The 26,295-nt window shown below is 40.2% G+C and overlaps 1 protein-coding gene across 5 annotated transcripts in view; it reads left to right on the plus strand.

The window, feature by feature from the left end:
* Nucleotides 1–26,295, plus strand: part of nphp4 (nephronophthisis 4) — a 152,529-nt gene that overhangs the window by 101,188 nt on the left and 25,046 nt on the right. For all 5 annotated transcript variants that reach the window (XM_036008075.1, XM_036008077.1, XM_036008076.1 and 2 more), the window contains 4 exons: nucleotides 1,611–1,792; nucleotides 13,933–14,093; nucleotides 15,024–15,207; nucleotides 25,183–25,317. In XM_036008075.1, coding sequence (XP_035863968.1) covers nucleotides 1,611–1,792; nucleotides 13,933–14,093; nucleotides 15,024–15,207; nucleotides 25,183–25,317 — 662 coding nt within the window. The remainder of the gene's footprint in view (nucleotides 1–1,610; nucleotides 1,793–13,932; nucleotides 14,094–15,023; nucleotides 15,208–25,182; nucleotides 25,318–26,295) is intronic.

A 26,295-nucleotide genomic window follows, 5' to 3' on the forward strand; every position in this document is an offset into this window, starting at 1 on the left:
ACAAACAGTGAAATGATTACCTAAACAGTCTGATGTAAAGTTCCATCACAGTTTACAGACTGACCTCCTGGGTTCACTTTAACCTACCATACAGCAGTTGTTTGTGCACACATCTTACACAAAACATACATTTTTTCCTCATGTTTCCTACCTCCAGCTTTCCCTCAGCACAGCATCCCTGTCCTGTCTACTCCATACAGGCTGGCAATTAAATCACTTCCTTTCTGCCGGCGAGTTGGAAGGAAGTCGGGTAGTAAAAACCTAGTTATATTGTAACATTACAACAGCAAATATTGAAAGCCCCTGGGTTAGTTGAAACACTATCATATTACCAGTTGGAGACAGTGAAACAAAGCAGATATTTTAATATCAGAAAGTATGGATTTTTTTTACTTTAATGTCTGTGTTGTGAAGGTATGAAAGCTTATTTGATTCTTCAGGTTTTTTTTCAAGGTCACCTGAAGGCAATCTGAAGTCCACACAACCCGAAACCACATACTTGAACATACATAGAGTGGGTTGAGGGTTACCTCATAATTATGACAAACAGGAAAAGCAGGCGGGAATTAAGGCAGCGGCAGCAGTAGCACTTAGGCTAGCGGGGTGCCTGTGGATAGTCAGTGTAATTTCTAGCTCTTACCCGGGCGCCATAATTATCAATATTGTCTGTTTACAGAATGAATATTAATGCCGGCTCTTTTGTGAAGCTGGAGCACGGCGGCATCTTTATCAGGGAAATATCCAAGCAAGTGATTGACTGGGAGGTCACACACCACTCTTATTAGATTCCACTTTGAAATCTCCGGCTCTGAAGGCCTGTCCATGGTTGTGGGGGGCCTCCCAGCACTCCCTGCTTGTTTTCAAATGCCTTTTCTCCTCATTATTGAATACCCGATGACTCATTGCTAATCTGTTCATCAGACGGAAACAGAAAAAAGCTCATCCTGAAACTCGCTCATTATTTAATATGCTGGTGCTAAATCAAGTGCTTGCAGGCTCACCGGGACTTTTTGTAGGCCATCAGAAGTTTAAAGAGTGTGTGTGTGTGTGTGTGTGTGTGTGTGTGTGTGTGTGTGTGTGTGTGTGTGTGTGAGAAATCACACTCAGAGGGTGGTGTTTGTGTGAAAAGGAATACACAACACCAGGAGGTTCTCTTAGCCACAAATACTTTTTTCTACTCAATCAGCAGTCCAATTTATAGCCTCTTTTAAGATGTGATTTACCACCTAAGTTCTGATCCCCATTTTTATTATTGGGTTTTTACTTTTAAGTAGTTGTAAAGCTGAATTACTGACTATGGTAGGACAGTGTGCATATTTGATTTTTTTCTTTCCTGGAATTGTCTGAGGTAAATCATTAGCTGAAATGTGATTTACTCTTCCGGGTTTTTAATTACCTTTTCAACCATTCATTTTTAAATATGCACACCACTCTACTCCCCACATAGATTTTGTAATAAAAACAATACCGTTAGCAAAGATAATATTCAAGGTAATAAATCAATCACTTGGACTTTTATTTACATGCAGCATTGCCGTGTTACTTTTAAATATTGCACAATGAGCGATTATTATTTTCTGAATAATCATCAACCTCTTGTCTTTTGCCAGAATACCAACGGCGGGTGTTGGTCCTGATTGGCCTAACAACATCTACTTCACCTTCCAGTTCTATCGCTTTCCACCAGTCACATCACAGCGGCTCAAACTACTGACCAGTGACAAGGTTCAACTGAAAGCTAGCATTCCCTGTGTCCTGGCCTCCATCAACAAAGACGGCACTGTCAACTCTGGTAAGGATCCACCACTGCAAGAAAAAATAATACTGCTCACTTCCTCACTGAAGTGGAGACTCACCCTGTTCATCTCATCCCATGACACATTTACTGTATGGTGAATAAAACGGTCCTGGTACTCTATACTCCCAACAGTTTGGATACACTTTGAGCATCTTAAAGAAAACATGTGCAATTAAGTCACAACGCTGAATAACTGCAGTTATTTAATTAAAACAGTTTTTTTCTTACCCTGCCGACAGCCATTGGCTTCCATTCATATTAGCATGGTATGAAACTGCATGGACTTGGAACTTGCTTGAGATAACTGATCTATCACAGTGAACAACATGTCGAGTTATTTTATCAATGCATGGTAATACGCTAGAGAACGAGAACCGACAACTTCATGCTGTCTGGTGCATTCATGACCATGAAGGAATGTGGGAAAATGCATTCATCTACATAAAAATGCAGTGTATGCTTTGGAAAACACTTGTAAAACTCTGCCATTATTACAGATTCTGCATATAAGCAGTGATGTGGTTTATTTTCCTGCTCTCCGGATTAACACTGCACAATCAGTGCTTACAAATTGCAAGCTCGTTCCATGATGCTCCGTGATGTTCTCTGATGCCGAGGCACTTCTCTTTCAATCAGCCGAGCAGGCACTGATTGATGTCAAGTCTATTCATGTAGCAACTAATGAAATGGAAGAGATATTACAGCTTTTGACGGAGCGTGATATTGAGCACACAAACAATCCCGAACCCCCCTCCCACCTCCTCTTTCCTACGCCTACCTATATTCTCCTTTCCTTTTCCCCAGACACACACTCCAGTCTAACTCAGTCAATATTTCTCTGTCTGTCTCTGCGTCTCTCTCGGTCTATATCATCCAGTGTGCACCACAAATCCCTCCTACATTCAGACTTATCCTTCTATATATTCTAAGGCCTTTCCACCTATTTACTCATAACCCCTGAACTACCGAAGCTTCCCTCTCTTATTTGAAGGATTAAGCACTACGGTTATCATTTAACAGTTTGTTCGCACACAGCATTCTGTTAGTGTTGAACCAGGTAATTGTTTCCATTGGTATCAAAATCTGACTCATCTGTCTTATGCAACTTTACCTGCTGAACCACAACAAAAGTTAAATACTGTTCATGTATAACAAAAGAGCTACCCTTTCTGGAAAGATTTTATTATAGTTTGTCATGAAATTGCAAATCAAAAAGATTAGTGAAACTGAGTGGATTCAGTGGAAATTTAGCTGTGATATTAAATCTGCTTTTTTTGTAATGTCATTACAAGCAGATATGAGAAACATTTTGTGAACATTTGGAAACGACCTACAATTTTGTTCTTTTTGCTTCCAAAATTAAGTTTCTTCAATTAAATATATCAAATTCCAAACAGGCTGAACAAACAATTACACAGAAACAATTGGAGAGATGGTAATTTAGTTTATTGTTATCCATGTTTAAACAAAAGTCATGTAACCAGAGTAATGCAAGATAGAGATCAAGAAGAAGAAAATTAATAAAAACTAAAAGTAAACTTTATTTTGCTTCTCATGTCTTTTTACTTAGTTACTTTCTAAAGCAGAAACGACAACAGACAAAATTGCAGGGACAAAACACAACACTTGTGTTTAAACCATAAACTGTCATCCATACATCTAAAGAGCCAAAATGAAACTCAAAGTGGGCGTCTCTCGGTGGCTCTGGCCATCGCCATCTAGGCAGTGCCTAGTGGTACGGCCTTAAGGCAGAACCCCCAAGTGGCCAAGAAAATGTACACTGCTTTACGCTTTTGCAGTGTAGGCAAAAATGTTTAAAGCTTAAGATTTTGTAATTGGTGGAATCTCCCTTTATAGTAATAATCAATAGTTGTAGCTACAATGTAGACCTTCACAAAAGTAAAGTTACCGTTCCTCCTTCAAGAGCAGTGATAGATCATTAACATTTTGGAATTGTGTGTATGAATGGCTCAACTCCAGTCACTGTACTTCAATAGATTTAAGGTAATGATGCAAATTGTCAATACTTTTAAGCTCCTCTGTATTAAGCATTTCTGTTGCTTTGCTCTAGGTCATTGTGAAGGTGTGTGACCCAAAAACAGGCAAAATTATACTCGTTTGTAAAATATTTCGCATTGAGTTAATTGATTTTTGTATTTTTTCAGTGGTTTGTGAGTCTTCATACCCTGAGGCTGCACTATCTGCTACTTCGTCCATGATTGATTGTTGAGATGAGCTCTTAGTATTCAGTGTGGTCTTGAGAAAGTTTGTTCTTTCCTTTTGTTAGTTTTTCAACTGTAGTGACTCCTTATTCAGTCGTGTTGCCTATCTCAATCTGTGTAAAATTACTGTAGAACCCTGTCCAACTAGTCATTATACACACATGTTTAAAACAATTTCTAGCCTTGAATGCTTAAACAGTCCTTGAAGTTTGAGAAAACAATAGTCGGTGACATTAAAGAACGGCTTGTTTATTGCTAAGGCCATATGGTCAAAATTAATTTAATAATAATGTATAACAATAACTTATTTCACTAGTAAATTGCTGTTGAATGACAAAAACAACCACCAGATGGGAAAAGGACATTTACAATAACTTCAAATGCACCACGAGACTGTAGTTTACCAGTTTCATTGAATGCACAGGTCTGTGTTGTTTTTCCGATGGTAGCTGCAGATTGTTACATACCGGTGTTGAATCCTCTACAGTAAAACACAGTTAAACTTTACACCGTTTAGCGTTAGCTGTCAGGATTTTAACCGTGTTTAATCCAGCTACTAGCTAGCGGTAGGCTAACGTTAGCTGCTGTTGAGTATAGTGTTAACTAGCTAGCGGTAGGCTAACGTTAGCTGCTATCGAGTATAGTGTTTACTAGCGTCCCGTGCAGCGGTGTTTGTGTTGCCTGTATCGTCTGTTTCAGAGCATCAGAGAGAAGCGCAGACATATCAGTGGCACCAGATTTCGGTAGCCAGGGTTGGCAGGAAGAAGATTTTTACAAGTAAATGTTCCAGTTAATGATTCAGGCAGCACATTCTCGTCTCCCTCTTTCATTTTACAGTCGAATGGTGGCTAGAACGGCTCCGGGTCAAACGTCAATATGGAATCGATTAATCTGCGTTATTTTTTTTAACGCGTTATTTTTTCTCAGATTAATTAATCGAAATTAACGCATTATTTTGACAGCCCTAATATATATATATATATATATATATATATATTATAATTGTGCTTTAATTTGAAGAGGTCTATCATGAGTTTTTGTCTGCCAATGCAGATAGAAAAGCTACAATTCTTGTTAAAGTTTGCATTATGGGCAACGTTTATCTAGGCTACTTTAAGGACACAAATGCACAAGCACAAGGTTTGATGAACCTAAGGTGGTGTTTTGCTTATTATTAAGATGTAGGCTACTTCGTTGAATGACAGGTAGGCTAATATAGCCTTATAATAATAAAACGGTGAGAACATCATCAGTCAAGACTCAGATACCCGCACACTTAGCTGAACTAATGCAATCATATAGTGTAGCATGCCTACTTTTTTATTGTTGTAGTGTTATCAACAGTTTGTCCACCACTTGTTTATGGCTTAGTTTTATCAAGGGACAAAGTGTTTTAAGGGGAGTTGTGCTTACCGCTGCTTGTACCCTCACTGTCCCTCTCCTCCTGAGTCTCCTCACTGTGCATGCCACTGCCACCGACACCACTACCACTATCATCAGCCACGGAGCGCACCCGAAACTGCATGCAGGCAAAAATCCCAAAGAGGGTGCTGTTTAAAGATATGATGTCCTCTTCATTGTCTTGGTTAACGTTATCCTCACCTAGCGCCACTTCACAGCTAGCTGCTTGGCTGTCTCTTCGCTTTTTTCTTTCATTTGAGTCGCTTTGGTTAACTTTGTTTCATTTCCGACTCGTCTTGCTTCGTCTCTCTATGTGTACTTTCCATAGACAGTAAAAAGAATCGACACATCGACCCCATAGACTCTGGACCATGCTCTGGACGGAGACCAGTCGGTACTTCCCAGTCCTCCTGTCACTGTGTGTTTATCTTTCGCGCCGTGCACCGTTACGGACTAGTCCATTTCATTGTGAAAGTAGGGGGTGTATGTGTAGGTACAGATAACCATGAACTGTGAACTTATGTTTAGTGCTGAATTTGCAGAAGTTAGCATGCTGAGATGCTGAACAAAGATGGTGAACATTGTAAACATTATACCTGCTGAACATCAACATGTTAGCATTGTCACTGTGAGCATGGTGGGATGCTTGCATTAGCTGAAAGTGTAGCTTTGCCAAAGTACATGCTCACAGAGCCGTTAGCATTGCTGTAGGCTCTTTGTTGAAAGAAGGAGAACTCCGTGACACACACCACTCCACAATCACTGTATGTTTTTGCCATTCATTAAAACCAACCACTTTTATTTCATTTATAGCACCATTGTAAAAGAAAAAAATACAATTTTTACAGCTTTTTATAGTCTTTTGTAATCTTTTACTCCCTAATTGGACAAATGAATGTTAATGTAAAACATTGAGCCTACTCTGTATTAGCTGCAGTTTAAGTGATCTATAAAGATATGAATGATCCAATTATTGTACAAGATCAATGATCCACTGACTGTGTGTGTGTGTGCGTGCGTGTGTGCCTGGGTGGTTGATGGTGTGAGGGTAAGAGAGAATATGAAATATGTCTGAGCTTCAAAGCTGTTGCAGTTATTCAGCATTGTGATTCTTTGTCCTGCTGGGTGGAAGCTCCCTAAAAACCCATTGAATTCCTTAACCCTGTTGAGGCGGTAGGTGGACAACCCTTTTATGTAATGTTTCATTCACGCATTAGGTCTCAGAAAATGTCTTTCAATCCAGCTATCAAGTTAGTTCTACAGCTGCATTTGATCAAGTTGAATGTAAAAATACAGCCTGGGGCTGCAAAATATCCAAGGCAGGAAATCATCTCTCTCTACACAGGATGTGATATATGGAAATGTGACAAACTTTGTTTGTGCACTGCCATAGTAAATGGGTTAAACTGTAATTCATTCATTTTCAAGTTGGAGTCCCAAACATGTGAATTTGCCAAATGCAGCTTTGTTGCATATTTCTTTCCCACCACATACAAGAGGAAAGCATGTCTTGCCTAGTCATTTTATGATACATAGACCAGCAGACAATCAGCTCCTTCACTCCCTAACTTCCTCTTTCCCACTGTGGCACTAAACAGACTGAGAAAGGAAGTGAGACATGGCATCCTCCTGTTTACTTTATATAAGTTAGCTCACACAGCGATTGAAGTGTTCTGTCTCCACGATTTATTTCGCCAAGACAATAGGTGTACAATTTTTACAATTATGTGCAAGCAATAACAATGGTTAAACTGTAGGAAGTAAACGCTAAAATAATTCACCAGGGAGCAAAGGAATACGCAATTTGCTCCCTTTGAAATCATTTGCATTTTGAGGCTGCAACAAGAGAGAATTGCTGAAAATGCAGCAGTGGGACACACTGCAAGTTCTGATTAGCAAATGGTAACAGCAGGTCAATATGTCACCCGTGTTATTTTTAGCAACTATTTGCCAGGGATGGGAATAATTCTGCATATGCCCTACACAGCCAGGGTCCACCCACACAGCTGTTTTCATTTGTCTCCAGATTAGAATTCTTCTCAGGCCTGTGTGGGCGTGTTCAGACTGCTTGATTGGCATGTCTGTGACTCTCCAGTTGGTTTTGTTGCATCTGCTAAGGTGAATTCAGATTGAACACAAGGTTTACAGGGCCTTTGGAAAGAGATGAAATGTTTTCCAGCAGTACAGTTCACATGGTTTCCGTGGGGTCTTAAAAAGTCTTACATTCGCTGAAGTATTGTGTTCTAGGTGTTAAATAATTTTAAACAGGTCTTAATTTTCCTTCGTCGGCAGCGCTTTAGAATGTTTTTTTTGCGTGATTCCGTGGTGTTGTAGTTCTTTCTCTAGTCCAAATATGATTCGCTGTATTACAACTACAAATGCGACCGACATGCAACTTAAATTGCTTATATCAGCTCATGTGTTATTGGCGCAAGTCTCTTTCGGATAGTACCACAGACATGACATGGATTTCATTGTTCAGCTATAGGGAAGTGCAAGTTTATTGATACTTGGCTTGAAAAAAAAAACGGGATTCGGGGCTTGGTTAAATTTGAAGCCTACGGCTTCTTATTCAAGAAGCAATTAAACTGGGAATGTTGGGTGTACGGGCGCTGGAGTCTCATGCACAAAGTGAGAAACATCTACCTGCTGGGAAGGGTCTCCAGCAAACGACAGCCGTCATCCAGTTCTGCTGAGTATCTGGGGGCTGACAGCCCCCGCCCCAGCACTACCTTCACACTGACCCACATAGCAGCTCTCAGCAACCTCCCTGTCGCTTTTGGATCGGAGCTAACACAGAGCGGAGGTGCTCTGGGTCTTTCAAAATGGTGACTAGACACCAGTCCTATAATGCGAATAAGGAAATCTGGGAATTGTTTCAGATGATGTCTCTGACATCTGTTGTTTTTTTAATTATTGTTTTTTATGTCGTGACATAGGTCTTAAATTTCAATCATAATGGTCTTAAAAAGGTGTTAAAAAGTCTTAAATTTGACTTGGTGAAACCTGAAGAAACCCTGTCCTCAGAGTAAATTAAAATTTGAGAAACTTTACATAGTGAAGTGTTTCCCTGTTTTGTTTATGTTGCCAATGGTGTCACACTATTCCACTGATCTAAATGTGGTTGTAATGTGCCAAGATACATATGCTGCAGTGTACCAACAAAGGCAGGGAGGAGTTGGCCGCTAACAAGCAAACATGGATGCAAACAATGTTGGATTTAATACAGTCTATATCTACGACGTTCCACTTCCAGGATTGCTATAATCCGCCACTATTCATCATCACAGTGGTAATGGCAATTGCCAGCTAAAAATGTCTTAGACTAAAGCTAAAACTATCTAAATGATTTATACATGCTCTTTTCTTATAACAAAGCAAGAGACACATACAACTTTCCTTCAAAACTCCATTAAACATTTATACATTTGCACAAATGTTTTCCGTCATAAACAAGATATCCTCCAAATGAAACGGAAAACTATAATGTCAGTCCAAATGTGTGGGCAGCTTGCTATAATAAAAAAATGTGAATGTATCTAAAAAACTGTTGCAGATAATTACATTTAGGTGGTAGTGGTTAGCGCATCATATCCCTGATATTGCAATGAGAAACCTTAAGTGGCCAACATGCAGCATGTAGCCTTAGTCTACCGTGATGTCCTGGTTTGTGTCAGTCTCTTCATCTAGCTGTACACTCATCTAGCTGTGCATCCTCACTGTTTTCTCTGCCTGCAGCCTTCACAGTGTTGTTGAGAGTTGTTGATCCCCAGCAGGATTTTCAGCCTGCCTGGCCTGCTGTGTACACACCAGGCAGGCCATCAGGTTAAGGGGGGGGACTAGCTGCACACGCACGCACACACACACACACACACACACACACACACACACACACACACACACACACAACCCTAAGGCCAGATCTGTCAGCTCCTCCCCGCTTGCGAGCACAAATACACATTCTTTTTCTCCCGCTCTCCTTCTGTGCTCTCATCGCCACCAGTCCACTGCACACAAGCCCAGAGCATGCTGGGTGAACTAATGGTCCAAGTGGAGAGAGTTGGCGAATGGTTGGGGAGAGGGGAGGTGGAGTTGAAGGAGTCTGTGTAGGTTAGGTTAGGGGAAAAGACTTCTTAAGCAGCACAGAAATATCAAGACTACTTTGGTCTTTGTCTCTTTATCGTTTTCTTGAATACTGCCAAACTGTTAGGGTTAGGGCTGTAATAGCCTCATACTGTTGTCACTGTGTCTACTTTAGATAAAATGGAGGTGCCCCTCTTCAGTTTTTGATCTTTTTTTTTTCATTTTAGATATCTGATCAGAAAAACCATTCCAGCGTGGGTGTATTTTACTCAGCACCTGTCTGTGGAGCCTTTACTTTAACCTACCTCACCTCACTTTAATGAGCTGCAACCCGCCCAGAGTGTTGGTCTGTTTCTGAGGCTTTTCTACCTTGATAAGAAGAAAAGAGAACTTTACTACAGTATATTATCTGATAAATGAAAACTAAGATTAAGCATTTTGAGCATTGAAAATTCATTCTTCACCTGTATAGACCAATTCACAATGTTTGTTTACAATAACTTCCGGGTATAAAACTCCTGCATCCCGTACATACAATTTACCTGCACTGATCAAACAGGGACGAGGAACAACGTTGTATACTCTCATCTCATCATCTAAAATTTAAAGGTTTGATTCCTTTATACTGTATGTCAACACTTTCACTAACATTATGTTGGAGACCTAATTTACCTGTTGGACCACTGACTAAAGAAAATGACACCGGCCAAACTAGCCAGCCCGACCTTCGGTGAGATGTCGCTGTACAGTACGTAACACAAGATTTGGTTTATTAAAGACGCTAGCAAAGCAACACAGTACAGAAAATAAGCACAGCAGAAAGGTCAGATCGGTCAGACCTCCGTGTTGAAATGTGAAAATGACAACAGAGATAAACAATAGTTTGCTGATTTCACATATCTTCGCAATTCAAATCAACGGCCATTTGTCTAGCTGGAAGTGATTTTTGTGTTAGCGCGATGCCATGGTGATTCGGTCTATTACTTTATGTAACAAAATAATCTAAGCTCAAAGACAGGAGCAGACATCCCCTGTCTGTGAACACCAGACCAAAACCACACACACACACACACACACACACAGGACCACCTGCTATCATGTAACTAAAGTTCTACACAAGTAAGGGACCTTTGAGCTTCGATTATTTTCTCACATAAGATAAAGTTATATTGACGAGACGAGAGGTCCTTAAAATGCTCAGAAAAAAATAGAAATTTGAAAATCAGCAATGTGAGGCATGGTGGGCAAACTCCATCGGCTGAGAAAGTTAATTTGATATGATTGAAAGCTCCATAACAGCTACTTAATGGACCTTGTGGGTAGAGTGTTTTCTCAAAATCAGGCACAGGTATGTTAGATTTATTAATTCATTAATCTATCTGTCACTTGAAAGTACTTGAAAGTATCAAAAGCTAACCTAAAAAGATCTGATAAGTGATTTGAAAGGATTCAGGTATTAAAAGTTTATTGAAGACTGCGTGGGGGCTTTGATAGGGAGTTGCAGCAATGCTTTGGGGGAGAACTGTGGGAGTTGAGTTGGCTTATAGACCCACACTCACACCTTGGATACGCGCGCACCGTAACATTAACGCAGTGCTGCGGGTTGGCTTTGGTTTGGGCTGCAGCTGACTGATTATACCCACTCATAAGCTGAGTTGAATCACTGATGGGGTCAGTTTCATTTGAGTTATTAGAAGTTAGAGGAGTTATTTGAAGTTAGAGGATGTGTCAGATCTTATGTTGGTGGATCGCAGAGCTGTCATCAGAAGCTCGTTTTACATTCTCAAAGTCAGTCTGGGCTTTCACCCTGATCTGATTTAATCAAAATGAAATGGCTGGTGTTCATGTGACCTTTCATGAGTGGGCAAAATAACAAATGGCTAACGATATCAATGCTAAATATGTAAAGAGATTTACGGCTGCCCATTGTCCTCAGAACAGCTTCAGTCCTCAAACTGTGTGTATAGTATTTTCTTCAAAAAGAAAAAAAAACTTTCCTCTGAGTGATGAAGAGGGGAATTAACTCCTCTAAAGGGTCCAGTGTGGATGTGCTGATTAAAGCCATGACTTTATCCCCCTGTTCATAAAATCACTCTTGAGGTTTTCTGGCCATTTTAGGCGCCATTATCATCTTGAATTATGGGAACCCTAGGGTGTTTCTGATTTGCTGAAATGGCCTCATACTCCCTGGTTATTGTACTCCCATACAGCGCAATCATCAGACCTAATGACTCCCAGTAGATGGCTACTGCACCAGTTCAGATCTGTCCACAAGGTTCACAGCTGGTTACAGACATTATGGCTCTTCCTCCAAATTCAAAGTCATCTGGATCAAGGCAAAAGGCAAAAATAATGATCAGATCGGGGACTTTTTCTCCACGTTGTGTATCTTTATCAACTTGCCATTGCATTAATGCAGTGTATCATACAAATGGCTGACAAATTAAAGGGTGATTTAGTGTTGCACTTCCATAAAGATAGAAAAATTATGAGATACGGACAAAACACAGGGTCCTACACTTCCCACGTCTCGAAATTTTGTTTGCAACACTATTTTCATTATCAATTATTCTGCTGAATACTGCCTTGATTAATATTTTGGTCTGTAAAATGTCAGTAAAGCGACATAACGCTTTTCTTTAGCCGGATTCAAATGTCTTGTTTTCCTCGACTATCACTCCAATACTTCAGTATTATTCAGTTTGATATGGAATAAGACATATAAAAGCAGCAAATTTACACAATTGACAAGGTAAAATGAGTAATGTTTGGATAAAAAAATTATTTAAATGATTAACGTTTTTATTAAAGTGCCCATATTATGAAAAAATCACTTTTTCTGGGATTTGGGGTGTTCTTTTGTGTCTCTGGTGCTTCCACACACATACAAACTTTGAAAAAAATCCATCCATGCTGTTTAGAGTGAGATACGGTTTCTGAATGTGTCCCGCCTTCAGTCTCTGGGTGAGCTGTTCAAAATCGGCACGGCTTGTGACGTCACAAGCCGAAACGAGCAGGCTAACCGCAACCATTAGCTCGTAGCGTTAGCATGCTAACGCTAATGCTAACGCTAGCATGCTACCTCGTTCTCAATAGCAAAGCACTGCTACAACACACACAAGTTCACCATAATCTACAAAAGAACTACTTGCATGTGCGCCCTCATTTAGAAGTCTCCCAGCTAATCCTGCCTTGTAACTGACCGAAGTTGTAGAAACAGCCTTTCTTTTACTGTCTATGGAGCTAGCTAGCTGACATGATCTACATCTGAGCTACTGCACATGTGCGAGTGCAATCAAAGATAGTACAGAAGAAGAAGAAGAAAAGAGGTCTCACTCTGTAGCTAAAACAGAGACCAGCTGAAAAGAGGATCTGCAGCAGTGAGAGAGAGCACTGCAGTACAACAAAAATATGGTGTTTTTTGAAAATTAAACCATGTAAACCTATTCTGGTACAACCTTAAAATACAATATGAACCTGAAAATGAGCATAATATGGCTGCTTTAAAATACTTGCCAGTTACTTTTTCTGTCAATCAACTAATGGAATAATCAGCTAACCATTAGAGCTCTACATCCAAGCTTGGGCTTTAAGGTTGTTGCTGTAACCAATCCTAATCAGTAGATCCACATGATTATATTTGGCAACCTATGTGTCAGTTGAAACAGAAGCTATAGTGGTTGCTAGGAGCAGATAACTAAACACTTTTTTGTTTTATGACTATATAACACATATATAACTTTTATATGTAAAGTTGTTATTCATGTAGGTTGACTTAGAACAACCAATACAGCTGCATCTATCTCATCCATTTTTTTTCTCTTATTTTTAGTGGATGTAGCTCAGTAGCTATCTCTGTAGGAAGATGATGTCCTAATTCTTAACCCTTGTGTTGACTTCGGGTCACATTGACCCGTTTTAAATTTTTGTTTTATATCAGAAAATATGGGATGTAGAAATAAGCGCTGAAAATGTGTAAAAGAAAATTTAAAAATTTAAAACGTTGGAAAAAGCAAAAACAAACTGTGAAAAAAAGGCGTCAAAAACGTTGAAAAAAAGGTTGAAGGGAAGACAACACAAGGGTTAATGATGATGATTAGATGTTTGTTTTTATTTATATTGTTTCCTCCCGTTTTAACTGTCTATTTTTACTCAATGTTGCACTGTACAGCACCTTGTTACCATGATTTAGAAAGGTGCTTTATAAATAAAGTTTACTTACCTACTTACTTACTTACTTATTTACTTACTTACTGACTTGCTTACTTACTAATTCTGCCTACGAAGCTTTGAGGGGCTGATTGGTTTTCCAGCTGGAGGAAACAGCCATCAACTACCATAACATCACATATTTTAATCACATTATTCATTTTTGAACAGTGTTTGTGTTTATCACTCCATGCTGAAGTCTCCTCTCTCCTTGTCCAGGCTCTCCGGGTCTGCAGGTGCAGTTCAGAGTAGATGAGGGTTTCTTGAGGCCAGGAGAGAAGCGCTGGTTCCTGCGCTACCTGGCCCTCCACACCATGCACATCGACATCTGGGACAGCGACTCATTGCTCCTCATAGGTTCCACTGCCATCGAGCTCAAGGTAAAAGACTGAGGTTGACTTTTGATTCAGATGTATGAAGATGAAAGTTATCATTTGTCATTATTAGTTGTAGTATTACTCACAAACTCTTAATTTCCACTGATGTTGTGTTCTCACAAGAACCTCCCAGAGTTAAGCATCAACAAAAGAAAAAACACATCCTACTTACACATGCATTGTCAATTCGTGACACACCTTTATTGTAACGCAGTGCATCTGTCATGGATTCATGCAGCGTTTCCAGATTGTTTAAACACATTTGTGTTTGAGTGAACCAGGTGTTGCAGAGAAACTGAGAAACAAACTGCTTTTGATAATAGAATGTCAAATAAAAAACTACTCCCACCTACCCAGTTTTCCTCAAATACACAAAACAGACATTTCCTAATAAGTGTTATAAATGGTTTTACTCTATGTCTACTGGGACAAATACAAATGATTATATTTTATGAGATTTGCAAACGTATTGGCGGCTTAACAAACTAGTACTAAAGTACTATTTAATTTTGCTCCCTGTGTACTCTGTGTTGAAGGATTTGACCGAAGCAAGTTTCCCTCCTATTTTAATCCCAAAAGTAAAAATGAACCACACATAGAAGGTTTTTTTAATTGAGGTCTTTTCAACTCTGCTATTTATTTATTTATTGGATAGAAACTTTCTTGCCAACTTTGATGTAGAATTGATTTGTTTAGCAATTTGGTAAGCATTTAATAAGGAAAAAATAAAGGAGTAGTTTACAGTTGGGCAGTGCTGTTTTGACGTTATTCATTCATTTAGCAATAACTCCCATTCCTAGTGTATATGTGCTTTCATTTTCTTGCTAGTTTGTCTTCATTTAATCATCACTGATGAGCACATTTGTGTTTAATGCATACTTGTGTATAAATGCATCTCATTTCCTTTTCTCCTACTGTATTTTGCATCCCCAGTACATGTTGCGTCAGGGTAAATCGGCAGTGCAGGCCCTTCACGAAGTGGAGGTGCTGACCACTGATTACGTGGGAGAGGACACCCCGCTGACGAGCGCCGATGTAGGCCAACGGTCAATCCTCAGCCCCATGACGGTCCTCACCATTATCAGGGGCCGGCTGCACATACGCACAGGCAACATAGGCAAGTACTGCAAGGCTGTTTTTGACACTTAATTGTTGAAGTTCTCATTTGCCAGATACTGACATGCCCATGGCTAACATCAACATAGGAGCTCAACAGATGGACAGACCAACCAAACAAACTTGATGATCAACAAAATGATCTCAACTCAAGGTCCACCTACTAGCCTTTTTAGAGTTTTTAACTGCATTGAACTGGTACACGTGGCATTGTGTGACCGAAGTTTTGGTTGATATTATTTTTGGCACACATATTGATCTCAAGGCTAAGAATAAACATCCATGCTTAACTTCCTTAGGCTCTTCTTCATGAATAATCAATTATTCTTATTCCCTGATTGTGCTGATTGTACAAGTCATGATTGTTAATGGATATATGCCCAGTCTTTTGTTATTGTGTTCCCAGATACGGTACTAGGTACTGATGAATAAGCATAAAATGCTGTATAGTTAATGCACTTGCATGGAGTATTGAATGAAGTATTTGGTACAAATTTGTCTGACCAGCCAGGTAGTTGTCTCACTTTATGTTGCTGTTAGCCCATACTTCTATGGAGAAACTTTGTTGGGACACAGAAGAGGGTTGAGAGTGAATGCATGGACTGAATGATGTCGTGAAAAGCTTGTTCCCAAAACATGAAGGTAATTGTAAAGAAAGCCGTGAAATTGTATTTGTTCTAGCTTTCAAAAGAAACTCCAGTTTAATTATCACCCAAATCTTCTTCTGCCTCTGAAATATTTACAAATGTTCATCATATTCCTTTTGGAGCCTCAGATTATGAAGTAATGTTGTCTGTTTACTTTGATTGATGTATAGAGTTAGAAAATGACAATGTCTCCCCAGGGCTGTTGCTGCTGCTGTTGAAAGTTCCCATTTTCTGAAGGTGTGCAGGCTTGCAAAGCAAACACTGTGCCAAAGTGAAATATCTTGGTGTGATAGTTCCACTCCGTCTAGCAAATGAGCACCTTTTTCTCTTCCCTCGCACTCATCCAATTTGGGCCTGGCGTGCCCCTGCGGTGCGATGGCAGCTGACGATAGCTTCCTCGCCATTAATCAACTGTTGAAACTGATACTCCCTCTCATAAACAATGCATCATTTTCTGGGCCTCAGAAACTCTGCAGAGTGCCATTGTTGGGGCTAAATATGCCAGCACTTATCACTCAAAGTAGGTTGAGAGCACAGTGGGTTATTGGGTGTGCTGGGGATGGGAGGGGGAGGGTTGTGCCTGGCATGTAAATTCCAATCAAGGCGCAGATATCCATCAGGCGCTTTGGCCGACAGTCAGAAACAATTTGCGGAGGGAGGACTCGCAAGCACTTTTCTTTGTTTCTGCTTCCATCTGTCGCTGCCTTTCTTTCACTTCACACTTCTCTTTGCTCTTTATCGCTGTCTTCCTGTTTTCTCCTTTTCATCAATTTACCTCTTACCCGTCTATCCCACACTCTCTCTTCCACCCTCAATTTTATTTAGAAATTTGTTTTCTTCTCTCACCTTTTCTCTGTCTTTCTTTGCGCATGTCATCAAGCTGTAATAAATAAGCGCTCTTATTCGGTGGGTTGTAAAAATTTGTGAAGCTCGGTCATTAAGGCTCACCATGTGAATCAGAAGTTACTCACGACAGATGGATTTGCTGTATGAAGACTTTGACAGAGATTTCATAGGAAGTACACACACACACACACACACACAAGCATGCACACACGCACACAAGCATGTGTGCATATAAAATCACTCACACATGCCAAGAAGGCATGCACTCATGCATGCAGGCAGACATATAGACAGACAGGTGTAGCAGAGCGTGGACAGGATGTGTGATGAGGCAGGGTGGCAGAAATGAGAGGCGGACAGGTAGAGTATATCACTGACATGTGAGAACCCTGCAACTCCAATTTTTGTGATTCTCAAGTTCAATAGAAGGATTACATGGCTTTTCTATGGATTGGAAAAATTCTACTACACCTAAATCCCGACTGGATGGACTCAAAAATGCACACTCAATGGCAGGCTATATTTCTGTGTTGACAGTGTGCAGATACAGCTTTTGGATTTCAGCTCGAGAGGTTAAGGAAGGTTGCTTGAAAAAGGTTGATGACACAGTGTGAGAGAAGAGAAGACGTGTGACAACAAGGGTAGCTAAAGCAGTGAAAGCTTTTTTTCCAGTGAGCCTGAAATTTCTTTTTGTTGTGATGGATCTTGTTGATTTAGAATAATGTGCTGATTTAATTTTATTCATGCATTGTTATATGATAATGTTGACTAGTGTAATGTGTGCCAAATAATTCTTGAATATGGGCCAAGGGCCTTTTATTAGCTCAATTGCAGGCTTCATTTGAAACAGGCTTATGTAGGACAGAGGCCTTTTTCTAATTTCCCTCATTACTATTATATTTTAGTCCTCTCTGTTTTCTGATCTGCTCCTGTTCTCATTTGTTGTTGATGCTGCTCGCTGTAAATGCAAACTCAAATTCCTTCATGTTTACCTGTTGTTTTGATACATTTAGCATCCATCAGTACAACAACACAGTCATGTGTACTGTTCTGCTGCAAGTTTTCTCTTTCCCGATTGTTTTCAACTACTATTTCCAGTTGCTTTGAATTTGCCTTTTTTGTTTTTGCTGTTAAGCAACTGTCAATGAAACTCAACACATATAACACATAACACACATAATCCCTCCCATTCCTGATAAGTTTTTAAGTGTTAAATTTCAGTGACAGCGACTTAAATAGCACTATAGAAAAATGGCATAATATAGCATGTAGTTGCGCTGACCGAATTTTTGCTGTAGAAAGTCTGCATTTACCATATAAACCATGGTGTTACATAGTCAACCTAAAATTAATATACGATTACAAAAAAAATTAGTTAAATGATAATACGTTTTAATTTTAAATAATCATGTGGATCTCTCTCCCCCCTCTATGCCTTATTCACAAGCAATGCAGTCCTGACCACATACTGCTCTCTCCCTTTTCTAATTTTACGTGTTTCAGTCATGAATGATATTAATCATGTCTTTCCTTCGCCCCGTTGGGAATTCATCCAAATTAGACTTCATTGGAAAAAGTGAGTGGCAAAGTGGCAGAGTGGCATTTCCAAATGAAAAAGAGTGAAACACCAAATTATATCCTTTTTAATCATCACAAAGGTGGGATTGACAAGTAATTAATTAAATGGTAATGATATACGCTGTCAGGCCTATTCAATCATTCTGTAAAGCAGCTATTATTAATAGCGTCATAAGGCCCAAAGAAATTGGCTTAATCTGAATAATAGAGAGTTGTGAAAACGTGGCTCAAACATGGGGGGTTTGGTTATGCTGTGGCATGACGTCAAAAAAGCACTCCTCACAGAGAACTGTAGGAGCAGATGAGTGTATAAACCATGACGACCGCCTGCTTGTCCCATGAAACTGATCGACTGGTGAATCCAGAGGAAAGCTACTATGCTTTATTGATTTCATCTGCTTAAGCCACATGAACTCTGAGTTGAAAATGAAGATAGAGGCACATTTAAGAGAGATGTTTAACCTGAACACAGTTGAAAACAGCGCAAGAGCTCAGCGTTTGAAAGCTGGTACTTTTTAGCACCTGTCGACATTATTACGTAGGCAAAAGCCTGCTGAGTCAAAGCACAATCATCAGTATGTGTGAGCAACTGTCATGATAAATAAAAAAAGAACATTGAATAATATTTGTAATTCATGATGTCATTGTGTCATTATGATGTGAAGCGCAGACAGATACTGTGGATGACCTTTTGTAATATATTATCTCTCTTAAACAAACAGGCAAGCAAACACAAAATATATAGATGGCAGATGGATAAAAGTAAAGGAAGGGTGACATAAACAAGTAAAGAATGAAAGAAGCAAGGAAAGGCAAACCATTTTCATACATTTGAGGCTGTAGAACAAGTTAACAAACCAAATGACAAAGGGGTGTATTGATCTCAAAAGAAATGGTGCCTTCATTGGAATTTGGTATGCTCTCACTGTGTTTATTAAGTTGTGTCTGCATGTCCACATTACCATTTACCTGCCAGCAGTGGGACCTGAGGAGGGCAATGTTGTTCAGTCTCTATGTCCATTCCTTTTATCCAAAGTGAGCTTTGAATTGAATGCAGATATTCATGTTCCCTGGAGGATAGTTCCTAATGATTTTGGTGACGTCCCTTAACCATTCGCCTAGTTGGATAGGTACAAAAACAAAATGTAGCACTCTTACTGTATGTAAGAGCTTGTTGACAGTGAGAATGACAATGTAAGAGATTTATTTCACTCAGTCCACAGTTGTTGCATTTCGCTAGGACGGTTCCTGCCATTTCAGCTCTTCACACGTTCGCTGCGCTTAGCACTCTGCTGCTCTGTCTCCTCAGATAAGGGCCTTTCAGACCAAAGGCGGCAATGGCACCGCTTTGCTCTGAAACCCAGTGTGTCCAATGGCTTGCACCGTGCCCCGACAGTTTCGCTGTATCAAGCAAAGCGCAGCAGCAGCGCGCTTCCGATTGAACTTTGAGCGCAGGGCGCTGTAGATGTGCGCTGAACCCAGTGGCAAGCACAAACCGCGTTTGGTCTGAAAGGGGTGCCCAGTCCCGGTCAAGTTTGTGTCAGAGTGTGCTCTGGCGCTCGTGGTGACTATTTACAAAAGCATCCGACGTCCCTGATCAGCATCACAGGTGAACTGACTCGTGACCCTGCTCCTCCATCTTGTCATTCAATCCATTGTTATAAAAGTATTGATTAAGGCAACGAATTGGTGCTTATTTTGGCTGATAATAACTTTAAATTACACACATTTCTGTGACTGGACCTAAATTAGGATGTGTGAGCCAAGGCTGCAAGTTTATATAATAGATTTTGATGCTTTTTATGGTCAAACTTTATCTTGCACACAAATTGTTTGAGTTTAGCTTCATGAAAAGGTAATATTAGCTGCATTGCCAAAAAATGAGTGCTTTTAACATCAACTTGGAAAGATTTTGGTAATATTTGCCAGCAGTAAAAAGGCCCATATCTGACAGAAGGGAAAGCCTATTGATATGAACTCGTTTTGCTGACTGAGCTGTGTCTGTATAGTTTCTCTCTAACTCTCACAGTCTCTTGCTGTCCCTTTTGCTGTTCACACACACACACACACATAAACAGAAAGCATGTATCTGCTTCAGCACAGTAGAGAAGACGGATTAGAACCTTCTCCAGACCTCACACTGGTCCTCATCTGCAGCTTCCTGATAAGCCCTGGAGAGACTGACTGTTGAAGCAGGAAAGAGTAGAGAGAATTCTGCTTAAAGCTGCCACCAATGGAATGAAATATCAGTGAAATTTACCTAACAATTAGTTTAGCTAGGAGGTTTCCCTCAGGGGTGCACATACAGTATGTCTCACTCATTAAAAGCTCTTGCTGTTGGCGCTTCAAGGCCCAACTTTTGTAACCTTGCTTTTAGCCCTGAGGTGAGAGGGAATCTGCTTATTCTGAAAGGTCAGTGGCCTAGAACGGGGAGGCAGAATAAATCGAATATTGCAGACTACTTTGAAACCCCCTTGGTGCTTGCTCCCATTTGTTCTGGGGCCCAGTAAATCAGTGGTTTGTTGTGGCCTTAACCTCAAGAACTGCCAGCAGAGCAAAGAGGGTGGGCAGGTGGGGTAGTGCCGAGTAGGGTTATTGTCATGCAACAGAGAGAGGTAGTCAATAAATTTGATAGAGTTCAGCCCCCTGGCACTTTGTTCACAATTACTCTCCTCCCTACAGACAGCTCAGAGCAGCAAATGCTGTGCTGAGCTTTCTCTCCACAGCACAAACCAGGAGTATTAGCTTACATTTCAGTGATCAGGATCATCCTCTCTGTCTTAACAATCTGCAAGTGGGATTCAGCAGTTAGGGACGGATATTGTGACTGAGAGCAAGACATCCACTCCAACCTGGATTAGCGCTAAAGTAGGTATGATCTGATGAGCCTAATGATGGTTCTGGTGATAGCCGATGAATTAAAATGATTGACTGATTAAATCAGAGGGTCATAATTGGGTTCATCATCAGGCCATTTGTTTTATTGTGGCCAAGTAGCACCGGGTCTTCATCTTATTGCGTCCTTGCAGGCTTATTGTATAATTCTATCCATCATCAAAGCATTTCTCGACACAGAAGAAAGCAGGATAAAAGGCCTATAATCAGGCATTGGGAACGAGATCTCTATGGCTTTGTTATTGATTGGAGATGTTTATGCGACAGCAGAAGTAATGTCTTCACAGTAATATTTGGAAAAAATAACTTAAACAAATACATTCGGCTGAGTCGTGTGGCCAGGGAAGGGTGATGGATGATGAGGGTAAATGCATTGGGACAGCAGGCACCTCACCCATTAATCTGCAGAACTGCCCTGTCTGTGTCTGTTTGCATGGCAACACCAGCTCCCCATTACTCATTTAGCTGCTGCCTATTATCAGTTTGTTGATGAAGGAGTTTGCCTCTAAAAGATTTGGAGGGTGCTTTTGGCTCCCCTTCTAAAACTCCAACAGGCTCACTGAGGTGTGAGTTCTGGGCGGTAAAGCCACTTAATTGCAGCACTTGCCATATTTCCTATGAAAGCATCCTGGATGAGGAATTGCAGAGCCTCTCATAAAATGCTAAAACTTATTACACCACAATTAAGTACCTCAATCGGGTATGTTGTGATGTTCCAAAGCCTAGAATTGGATGGGGGTAATGGGAGCATTGTGTCAAAGTGCACTGTAATTTAAAGAGCCGCAAAAGTTTGAATTACTTCTTCAGTCAGCCGTTGTAAATTGCATCTAACGGATTGCATGTGTTGACCTCAGTATACCTGTAAATTGCACAAAACAAGTCTTTTGACCTGTGGTATTTGAAAATGCTCTTGTGAAGATGGCTGCAGGCTGGTGTTGTGGTTCTGTCTCTGTGAGAAATTATCTGTCACACTTCCATTACCGGGCATTTTGCGCATAAAGCACTGTTCAAAAATATAAGCAAGCCTTTCCCACAGCTACTGTACTGTAGGGGCTCTGCGCAGTATGAATTAATTTAGGAAGAAAACCTTATTATCGACCATTATTTACTGTCTTTGGAGAAGTGCACTCTGGAGTGCTTACTTATCGACTTGCCTTTTAAGAAGAGGGTGGAAATGATGATTTTGCCATTTAGGAGCAGAAAGGGTGACACACAAGGTTTAAAGCTAAAGGCAGTCTGGTTATCAAGAGGACGGATTTGCAGGATAATTCCAAACTGTCAGCAAGGCCATTCAAACAATGGCAACTAATGCTTCTGTAATGGCAGGACAATTCAAAAGAAAGATCTGTAATGATGTGGTCAGCCCCCGCCTCCAGAAATATGAATAGCTGGTTGCAGGATATATTTAACATCTTTATGTTGAATTGTCTTACTGCATCTCTGACACGTCCAGCTCTCAGCCAAATTGGACAGAGGCTAAAACTCACCATCAATCAGCATGACACTCGTCGCATTGCAAGGTTTTGGTGTCCAGACCTCCCTGACATTTTCAGGCCACTAATTAATCGCTGTAGGCTTGTCTTCATGTATTGATCCTGCCTTGAGCTTTCTAAGCCAGAGTTTAACCTGGACTGTGTTCACTTTGGCACGGTCTACAATGAAAATGCAATGTTTCACATGTGACTTCAAAGAAAACTTTGGCCTAAAACTGCTATTCTTTTTTTTTTTTTTTTAACTAACTAGCCAGATCTGGCTTCAGATCCCAGTTTGGCTCATTACTTCAAAAAGTGGCAAAGACTCGAGTCTCAAGCCACTGCTGGATTTACACAGATCTGGAATTAAAAAGAATTAATCAAATCAAGTGTTACAGAAATAACTTTTGCTTCTATCAGTTATTATCCTGCTACTGATTGTGTATCAGTATAACCTCAGGCATAATGTATGATCAAACAACAGGCAAGGCTCATATTCCTTAATGAAATCTCTGTAGGGGAGCTTTCTCACTGGTAAAGTTCTTTTGCTCATTAGCAACCACTGCGATTCAAACTCTTTAATGGAAAAAAGGGGCAAGCAGTGTCATCAAACCAAACACCTGTAATGACACCCAGGTTCAGAGTCTTAATCCCAGCAGTTGTAGACCTGTAGTTCCAACCTGCCCCACCCGACAAGAAGAAAAGTAAATGCTGATGTGTCATTGTATGTCCCCTGGCCTCCAGGACTGTCCTCCAGGATAATTTGGACAGGGAAGGTCTTTAGCTATTGTATTTGTCCCCGAAAAAATCTTGAAGAAAAAAAGACAATAAAAAAAGAGTAAGCGAGTTAAAATTTCCTGTGCTACTATCATTGATGCCCCCACCGGCACTTGGTACACAGCGCGTGATGCTATGATATTCCCATTCTAAGAACAAACAACAGCAAAAAAAAAGTTCAAACAAACTGCAATTATACAGTGTACAATTTAAAAATTAACCAAATTAATAATTCTCAATAATTTATTGGGTATAGGTCCGGACCGGACCGCGGTGCGCCTATCAGTGACCTCAGGGAGGACGAAGAGAGATGGCTGGTTAACAAGGGGGGTGCATGCAAACGGTGCAGATCATGTGCTGGTGTGAGCAACTGTTAGTCCAAATCTATCATTTGCATAATAGTTAGCTACTCAGGTTAACACTCAGGTTTGCTTTTGTCTGATCAGTTTACAAAGCTTACTGGTACTTTTGTTTGAGGGGTAGAAATAACAAAAATTAATTGATAAAAATGTAAATACATGCAAATAAAGTATTAAGTTGTTAGATTAATTTAAAGCTGATTATATTGAAACAGTATAGGTATGATGAAAACAGCGATGTTGCATAATTTCCCCCATCTTACATACATCATTCATAATACAAAATACAAAATTGTCATTTATCATTTAAGAAAAGTGTCCTCAAGCTTGGGAGTAACAATAAAGAATTGAAAAAATGAGTGATTAAAATGGAAGTGATGATATTTATTTAAATGGTAAATAGTCTGATAAATTGTCAGTTGATTTCATAAACTTGATTGAACAATGTTGCTCTGATAATCAACTTGGCTGTGTTACTGTCTACTGTCTACCAATCATCATTCACAATACCCAACTGACATTTATCGTTTACAGCATAGATATATAACAGGTGGATGATGCCTCTCCACTTCCTCCCACAAAAAAGTGAAACCAAAACATCCTGGATACAGGCGCTGCCATCTTATAATTTTGGAGCCAGAATCTGCGCAGTAGTGACCAGACGGTGGAGCCGTGGTATCGAAGTCCCGCCCATACACCCGCGGATCAATTGCGAGTCAGTCACAGCTGTCAATCATGACGTTTCATTTTGTTTTTTATAGCATCAAATAGCTAATTCAAATAAAAAAAATTAAAACACTCATTGCCTGCAGGTGGCGCAAGTGTTAAACTCGCAGCAGCTATTTATTTTTTTGCTGGTCGGCATGTATACAGCTGGTCTGATAATGACCAAAGGAAAGAATCTGCAGCCTGTCAAAAGTAAATAAGTTGGGTGGTATGCGGTGCTTCACAGGGCAGTGGTGGCCTAAAGGTTAGAGAAGCGACCTTGTGACTGGAGGTCGTCGGTTCAATCCCCAGACCGACAGGATAAAATCTGGGTGGGGAAAGTGAAAAAGCAGCGCTTGTCCCTCCCCTCATTAGATAGATAGATAGATAGCTTTATTTGTATAGCGCCTTTCATACATCGATTGCAGCTCAAAGCGCATTACTACCACTGAGGTGCCCTTGAGCAAGGCCATTAACCCAAACCACTCCAGTGGAGCTGCTCAGTGGCCAGCAGATCAGACTGTGGTTGTGCTGGGCTGTTTCCAGGTATGAATGTGTAACTGTGTGAAATCAAATGACAATTTGTTCTCAATCGGCTTACCTGGATAAATAAAGGTTAAATCAAAAAACGAAACATGTAGATATAATCAGATACAAGAATTCCAACTGTAACACAAACTGTATTTCTCTTCTACAGGGTGCCAAGTAGATCCTAGCAGGAGGAGGGCAGCAGACGTGATGCCGTCTCATTCTCACATCATCATACCTCGCGAAGTCACTGGGGGCTTCAGAGGAGGAAGCCTTTCCTCCAGAAACATCCTCCAACTCAATGGCAAGCACTTTAATCCACAGCCCACTGAATCCTGTCAATGTTAATGTACTAACATATTAATTAACTTAACTTTCATTTTCATTTACTGTGTGCAGTTCATGTTTTTCTCTACTTAGTGTGTGTGTGTGTGTGTGTGTGTGTGTTCTACGTCACGGAGCAATTAATGTCTTTCATTTGGGCGGTGACCATGCTTCTGCTTTTATCAACTTGACCAGATCCATTTCACATTCTGTCTCTTGGCTGCACCACTGAACCACTCAATTTTCAGCCTAATTGAGCTTGCAGAAGCATCTCTGGTGGCTAGCCACAGTCAGTGTTTGTATTTTGTGTGTGTGTGTGTGTGTGTGTGTCTGTGTGTGTGTGCGCTATTCTGCTTGGACTGCGCATGCTGGGGGAAACCAATTTGTTCCTCAATTAGGCAAGTCGTCACCAGTCAACTGGTGTGTATTCCGAAATTTGTCCTTAACATGTGGACTATGACTCAAACACACACACATGCATACACATACACACACATACATATATATATATATATATATATATATATATATATATATATATATATATATATACACAGTAAGAAAGAGTTGAAAACAAGGAGATAATTGCTTCTAGTGATATGAAATAAGTCTGGCAGATCTAGAGAGAACAGGCCTTAGAAATGCTATGTATTGAATTATATTTCACACATATTTGCTCATAGCACACTGATTAAAAAGATAATTAGTAAAAAACAAACTGTACTGTATAAAACTGTACAGTAAATGCATGCTCACTCCAAATATATTCCCTAAACTGTTGCAATAATTTATCGACAGCTCTTGTTACTGTGCAAACACAGCCTGTTCCCTGTTTGCTTTCTTTCTTACCTATCTCACCGTCCTCCCCACCACCACCACCAACCTCCTCTCCACTGTTCATGTCTCTCTTACACACTGAACTCTTTCTTCTCTCCACTTCATCTTACCTTGGCATTTA

Source organism: Sander lucioperca, chromosome 12 (genome assembly GCF_008315115.2).
Source record: "Sander lucioperca isolate FBNREF2018 chromosome 12, SLUC_FBN_1.2, whole genome shotgun sequence".
NCBI lineage: Eukaryota > Metazoa > Chordata > Actinopteri > Perciformes > Percidae > Sander > Sander lucioperca.